The 7,247-nt window shown below is 51.8% G+C and overlaps 2 protein-coding genes across 4 annotated transcripts in view; one reads left to right on the top strand and one right to left on the bottom strand.

Annotated features, from left to right (window-relative positions):
• canx (calnexin) overlaps positions 1 to 7,247 on the top strand; it is a 283,863-nt gene that overhangs the window by 111,190 nt on the left and 165,426 nt on the right. The gene's annotated exons all lie outside the window — the stretch shown is intronic.
• LOC139331126 (transcription factor COE3-like) overlaps positions 1 to 7,247 on the bottom strand; it is a 100,077-nt gene that overhangs the window by 79,400 nt on the left and 13,430 nt on the right. For all 3 annotated transcript variants that reach the window (XM_070962461.1, XM_070962459.1, XM_070962460.1), the window contains exons 2-4: positions 6,009 to 6,165; positions 4,229 to 4,292; positions 2,496 to 2,551 (exon numbers count right to left, since the gene is read on the bottom strand). In XM_070962461.1, the coding sequence (XP_070818562.1) occupies positions 2,496 to 2,551; positions 4,229 to 4,292; positions 6,009 to 6,165 (277 nt within the window). The remainder of the gene's footprint in view (positions 1 to 2,495; positions 2,552 to 4,228; positions 4,293 to 6,008; positions 6,166 to 7,247) is intronic.

Raw genomic sequence — 7,247 nt, 5'->3', positions numbered from 1 at the left:
ACCGAGCTGTCATGTCAGCGTCCGGATGACGGATGACCGCTGAGTGTGTGAGTGTGTGTGTGTGTGTGTGTGTGTGTGTGTGTGTGTGTGTGTGTGTGTGTGTGTGTGTGTGGTGCTTTTTGTAATACCCTGGTGGTTGTAAATGAACTCCAGTAAGAGAGAGTGTGTGTGTGTGTGTGTGTGTGTGTGTGTGTGTGTGTCCTCCCCCCTTTTCCTACGATGACCTACCACTACCTCATCCACCTTTATAGTCAAAACAGACCTCCACCCTGTGCTCACTCACACACACACACACACACACACACACACACACACACACACACACACACACACACACACACACACACACACACACACACACACACACACACACACCCCTGGGGGACAATACTTTTAGGATAACGACCACTTCTGCATTATTGATCCTGGTCCTGGCTCTGTTCCTCTGGATTAAAATGCTCAGTTTGACCAGGAGGGATGTGGACTGCATCAGGGACCCACACACCCACACACACACACACACACACACACACACACACACACACACACACACACACACACACACACACACACGCTCACGCTCACACACACCCACACACACACACATGCTCACAGGCTGTGTGTAGATCGTGGTGGTCGATATTTATACATCATCATTCCTGATGCAAGAGTCCTGAGAGAGAGAGAGTGTGTGTGCGTGTGTGCGCGCGCGTGATTGCGTGTCCACTGCCATGCTTGTGTGTTGGTGAATGTCCACACTGCTGCATGTGTGCTGTCCTGTCCACCTCTGTGAGGACCAGCTGGAGTCTCATTGGTCTCTGAGCGAGGACATGTCTTAGAGAGCGAGGATGTGTCTGGACGGTTGAAGCTGATGATGTTTTTATAACGTGAGGACATTTTACCAAAAGTTGAGACAGTGAGGACACTTGTCCTCTTTCACAGCTTCAGACTGAGGGTCCTCAGAAGTACAGCACGCACACCCTGTCCTCTGTCCGTCTCTGCTTTGTCTTTTCATGCTCAGAAACATTTTTCTGTCCCACAGAGACGTGGCGGCCGGTGTCACACTGAGGCCTTCAGCCTCTCTGTGTGATGTACCTCGCTGTGGAAGGTGGCGGCGGCGGCAGCGGCGGCGGCGGCGCTCCAGTCCAATCTGCATTAATTCCTGTTGTCTGACAATCCCACGGACGCGGGGCCCCTAACGGGCCCTCGATGGGGTTTATCGATCGGCGGGGACTCCAGCCGACCCGTCTGTCAGCGCTGACTGTCGGCCAATGGAGTGTCATGTAGCGGGAGGCGAAGGTGGAGACGTGTGTGTGTGGGGGTGTCATGGAGGAGGAGGTGTCAGGATTATTGTCTCCAGTGTGCCGGCGCTGCGCCACATTAGGGCCTATTGATCGCTCTGCGCGCTGACGCTTTGTCCAGAAGCCGCTTGGCGCATCGATCGGTGACATGCCGACAGGGCCCAACCGGCGGGGGGGGGGGGGGGGGGGGGGGGGTACGACTGGAGGGGATAAATAAGCAGGAGGTGTAGCTGGAGGACGGGCGGAGGCTGAAGCAGGTGTTTGAGGTGTTTTACGTTCAAGCTTTGTTCGTCTTCTATCGGAGGTCGGCTGGCAGCGTCCACTCAATCTGGAAATACTGGAAATATTTGCGGGTTTTTGTTGGCAGACAGACGTTCGCAGGTTCGATCCCAAACGGGATCTGACTGAGAGAAAAGCGGAAAAGTGGGAGTAATGGGAGGATCAGCTGAAGAACGAGCCGCACCGCTGGAAAGGAAAAGACATCAGAGCCACTCAGGAGGAGGAGGAGGAGGAGGAGGAGGAGGAGGAGGAGGAGGAGGAAGGAGGAGGAGGAGGAGGAGGAGGAAGGAGGAGGAGGAGGAGGAGGAGGAGGAAGGAGCGTCAGGCGAAGGGCTAAAGGAGACTCTTCCAGTAAAGGGGAGTTTTTCAGGGTTAGCTAAAGTTTGAGGAAGGAGAGTCAGAATCTGGTTCATTGAGTGTTTCATAGGAACGACCGCCAGCCGACACTGAAAACTCGAAACCACGAAGACGTTTCTGTTTCAGTCTGGACCAGCAAGCTCATCAGGGAGCTGCGAGGCGCTGCGGGTGCTAACACGACACCCCTGCTGCAGGTCATTATGCTAAGCTAAGCTAAAGACGAACAGGGCCAGGTGCAGGTGATGTAAACACAGTGACGTCTCTAAAAGACTGGTCTGAAGTCAGTGGGATGGGACACACTATTCTTTATAAACACCAGTTTGTGTGCACACATCTGACCTCAGGTCTGTCGTTGTTTCCTAGAGGAAGCTAAAGGCTAAAGCTAACATCCATTATTTCCAGCTCAGACACTTCAGCGTCTTCAGGACACAGGGACAGGAGACCTGACGTGTCCTGAAGACACACACAGGAAGCACAGCATGGAGGATCAGCTGGCACATCTTAACCTCTGATACATCAGCTGATCTCTGCCGCCGGCGTCCATTCGGACCCTCTCACCTGTTTGGTCATGGAGTCGATCAGCCGGACGTAAAGGTCCTGTTCTGTCCTGATGCCTGAAACACACAAACACACACACACACTGATGAGCTGAACACACACGTGACGGCCTGATGACGCGTTCATACCACGGCGTACGCGCATGCGTTAGCCTGACATGCTAACTCCTGAGAGCAGAGCGCCGCCTCCTGAATGAATTCTTGTTATTTGCGTCCCCGTCATGTCTTCGTGCTTTCTGTCCTCTCGTCGTCTCCTCCCAGCTACGCTAACCCCCCTCAGCAAAAACAAACATTAGTACGGCTCAGAGCTGTTTATTATTTATACGCCGGGCCGCCTCTGACTGCCGATCAGCCCCCGCCGGCCCCGCCCTCACGCGCCCCCCCCGCTGCCTTTTTCCTCAAGGATAACAAGAATCCTCGTTCTCCGACAAATTAAATATCAATCAGGACGGCCCGTCTTTTATTAGCTATGCATCTGAGCGTAAATGTGGCACGGACGCGACGCGGGGTGCACGAGGCGGATTGCAGGGAACACCTGTTAGCGGCGGCGGAGCTCTAATTGTATTGGATGCTGCGGCTGCGGCTTTTTTTCTTCCTGTTTCTGCAGCTTCCTCTGCTTTCTAATTGACATGATTCACTCCTCGCTCGGCGGCTGAGCGCTGAGCGGTCTGCAGCCTAAATGGCGGCTATCCGTCCCGCTTGCAGATGAGGTCAATTACCTCCGTACGATGCTAATCCGCCGCCGCCGCCTCGTATTAGAGTGATTTATGCCCCTCTGGAAGAAAACGCTCTTTTATGTCCCACTTTATCTGGAGTTTCTGCAGGGGTCTGAGAGCATTACGGCGTCCTCCTCCTGCAGCTCTGGACTCGTGCCAGCGCCGAGCCGAGCGGTGTGTTTTGAATCAGCAAAGATCCCTGCACCCCCCCACCCCCCCGATGGACAAAACAGAGTTCAGGTTTGGTTAGCTGTCAGATATTCCAGATGTGTGTGAAGCTGCTGTGTGTTTGAGTGTGAGTGTGAGTGTGTGTGTGTGCTGATAATGAAAAGTTTTCCAGCCTCGCTCTTCAGCTCTCAGTCTGCTGCAGTGACCTTTCATATAAATTCTTCTCCACAGATTCTGAACTCTGATTCGTGCAGGACAGTTTCACCTGTGGGAGCAAGCTGCCATCACCTGAAGCTCGCCATGGATCGCCTGGGCGGAGGCTCAGCGGACGACGCTCAGCCTCCATCTCGGGCCGGCGGCGGGTTTCCTGCTGTTAGCGCGTCCTAAACGTGATCTGCTTCATACGTGCTGGAGGAAACACGGCAGCCGGCCGGAGCCTTCTGACGCCGAGCCCTCAACTCTGACACGTTCAAGGACGCCATCAGCACACGTGTTCTGTGTTGGCGGCGTGTTCAGGCTTGTGCGCGACGCAACCGTCACCCTGAAGGAAAGCGCGCGTTCAGCTCGTTAAAGGGACGTCTGAAGGCGTGGCCACCCCTGCGCTGAACACGCACTCAGCTTCAGCTGACTGATGAGGACATGACTCGTGCTTCAGCTGCAGAGGAGATCAGCTGATGAGCGTCTCCATCAGCAGGAGCTCATGGAGCCTCAGCACCCTCCAACACAGCTAGAGCTGAGCCGAACCCTCCGGATCACATCAGCACATCGATGTTCTACCTGACCACACCGGACTTTAGCTGTCAGCCGTCACGCCGCGGCGGCGGCGGCGTGTCCCGCAGCCCCGGCTCACCGTTGCTGTAGAGGAGCTGTAGCCTGTAGTGGATCCCGTTGTTGGTCTTCTCTCCGTTGTACTCCTGCCACACAAACACACAAATCACACTTTACAGTGACGAAGGTGAGAGGAAGACCAGCTCCAGTCCTCACAGTCAGACCAGCCGTCAGAGTCCACGTGTACATGTACGAGCAGTACTGCCAACGGCGAGACACGTCTGTCTGTCTGTGTCTCTCTGTCTCTGTCTGTCCGTCTCCCTCTGTCTCTTTGTCTGTCTCTCTGTCCGTCTGTCTGTCTAAGACAGACGACACTAAAAATGTCTCATGATCAACAATCAAATGACTTTAAATTCAAATAAAGAGATTTTATTTTTTATTCAGATTTGAACTATTTTAATTTGAAGGAATAATGATGACGCTGAGTCAAATACTATTTTAAATAAATATGTCGATGATATTAATAATATTTTATTTCTAAAATCTAAATAATGAAAACTCATTTTTCAGAGAAGCTCTCCGTCTTCTGTCCTAAATGTCCGTCTGTCTCCACAGAACGTCTCGTGTCCTTCACTCCGTCTTTTCATTTCTTCTCATATTTCTCTTTCGTTCCACATCATCTCGTTTCAAGCAGCTCTCTTTCCAACATTTTAACTGCTTTTATTACACAGATTGTTATCATTTATTTATTATTACGTTTCAAATGGAGGCAGCTGGATGGCAATAACTGCTGGGTGACCTTTGACCTCTGACCCCCACGGCCGAGTCAGCCAAGTGATCCTGTGACTCACGCTTGGCAGATGTCCCTCTCTCTCCCTCCCTCTCTTCTCTCTCCCTCCCTCTCTCCCTCCATCAGACGGCGTGACTGGGGCTGGACTCGCCGTCTGAGCGTCCACACACACCGAGGGTTTGACGGACGGGACGAGTCCTCGCCGCCACTGTCCGGCCTGAAATCCCTTCACTCCCTCCGTCCCGCCCTCCTCATCCCCACCTCTTCTTCTTCTTCTCTTTTCTGTCTCCGTTCCTCTCTTGACCCTCTCTCACCCCTCTTGATTTCTCTTCTTCTTCTTCTTCTCTCTCCCTTTTCAACCTTTATCCCCCTTTTATTTCAGCTCTCTCCCTCCTTTCAGTCTCCGTCAGTCGGCCGCTCGGTGCCAACTGTGCCTGGGAGTGTTGGCTCGGTCCCAGTGTGTGCGGGTGTGTGCGTGTGTGTGTGTGTGCGTGTGTGTATGTGTGTGTCGGGGTATCGAGAGACTAGAGGTCAAAGCAGAGGTGAGGTGAGCGAGTGAGTGGGAGGAGTGAAGGGAGGTTTGGTGCCAGCTGGCAGCTGATCAGACAGCCAACACTGAAGCTGTCTGCATGCTTTTATTATTATTGCCACTATTATTAACTTCAGTACTATTACAGTACTATTAGTACTCGTAGTATTTGTGTTTTTTGCGGAGCGTCTTAAAGTATCAGTCTGCTGTTATTCTATAGTTTTCTAATTAAAACGTGTAGTTTTAAGAGCTTCATTGACCTCCTCAAACACAGTGTTTGATGGACTACTTTCAGCGGCGGATGAATCCACATTTGGTGCTGCAGTGAGTGTGTGTGTGTGTGTGTGTGTGTGTGTGTGTGTGTGTGTGTGTGTGTGTGTGTGTGTGTGTGTGTGCGCTCGCGTGCTCTCACTGATGTGTTTTTAATAAAAAGCCTGATTGTCAAACATCAGTCAAAGCGTCAGGTCAGGTGATGGCGTCCTGTCTCACTGATGTCTCACACCTGTCCTTCACTTCCTGTACAATAGAAACCTCGTGTGTCACCTTGTCCTTCTCCACGAAGTCCACGTAGGACGTCCTCTCGATCTCCACCGGCTGACCCTGCCTGTCGTACAGCGCCAGCACGAAGTGGAAGAAGTTGGACTTCCTCAGGTTGGACGGAGGCTGCTTCTCGAAGTGAGCTCGGGCCAATCCGACGCCGCTGAAACAGACGGAGGAAGACGAAGGAAGCTCGTTTAAATACTGTCCACACAGGTACTGCTGGTATTAATACTCATTTATACACAACAAGACATCAGTCGTCAATTTGTGGATTTAATATCAACAATCTGCAGAGAAGCTACCAGTATAAAAGAGCGGAAACTGTAAATACTCCAGTACAGTACAAGTACCTCAAAACTGAGTAAATGTATTTAGTTACTTTCCTCCACTGCTTTTAAACTGAGTATTTCCTGCTGCTGCTTCATATTAAAGGCTCTACGCTGCAGTGCTTTTATTGTGAAACAGTCACAAAATATCAGAGAAAGCAGTTAACACTGACCTGTCAATCACACGCACACACGTGCGCATGCACATGCACGCACGCACACACACACACAGAAGATTTAATTTATAAACTGTGAAACTAAAAATGTCTCTGAGTAAAGAAGAGACAACACTCAGGAGGACGGAGACGGACGAAGAGCAGAGAGACAAAAACTACTCAGGTGACTGAAACAGGGAGGTGTGTGTGTGTGTGTGTGTGTGTGTGTGTGCGTGTGTGTCCTCTCTGGAAGCGCGACCTTTTACATTAAAGCTAGAAAAACTGTAGAGACAGAGTCTGAAACCCAGGAGAGACGAGAGTCTTCCTCCATTCTGAGAGGAGGAGGAGGAGGAGGACACCTCCAGTGTCTCCAGACATTATACATTAATATATTTCTATAATCATTCCTGTCTTTGTCGTCCTCTCTGAGTCAGGAACTCTGTCTGGGCAAACTGGTTTCACTGAGACCCAAACCCTTCGGTCCAGCTCAGGTCCCGACAGACGGAGAGGCCGATCAAACGGTGCCGCTGCGCCGCTTCATCGCATTTCTACAGCTGCTGATTGGTCTCCAGGTGCAGCATCGGGACCTGAAGGTGGACTCCAGAAACTGGACTCGTCACACGTCACCTCTCAGCTCAGAGTTCAGTATTTCTGTGCGGTGGACGAGCAAAGGGTGAAGCTGCAGCATCTGTCACATGACGCCTCGCTTTGAAACAAAGCTTTCCTCCTCCGACACGCAGAGGAAGCATCAGACACAACGC

This window comes from Chaetodon trifascialis, chromosome 5 (genome assembly GCF_039877785.1).
Source record: "Chaetodon trifascialis isolate fChaTrf1 chromosome 5, fChaTrf1.hap1, whole genome shotgun sequence".
Lineage (NCBI taxonomy): Eukaryota > Metazoa > Chordata > Actinopteri > Chaetodontiformes > Chaetodontidae > Chaetodon > Chaetodon trifascialis.
The sequence above is the reverse complement of the archived record's forward strand: the minus strand, read 5'-3'. Positions and strand labels throughout refer to the sequence as shown.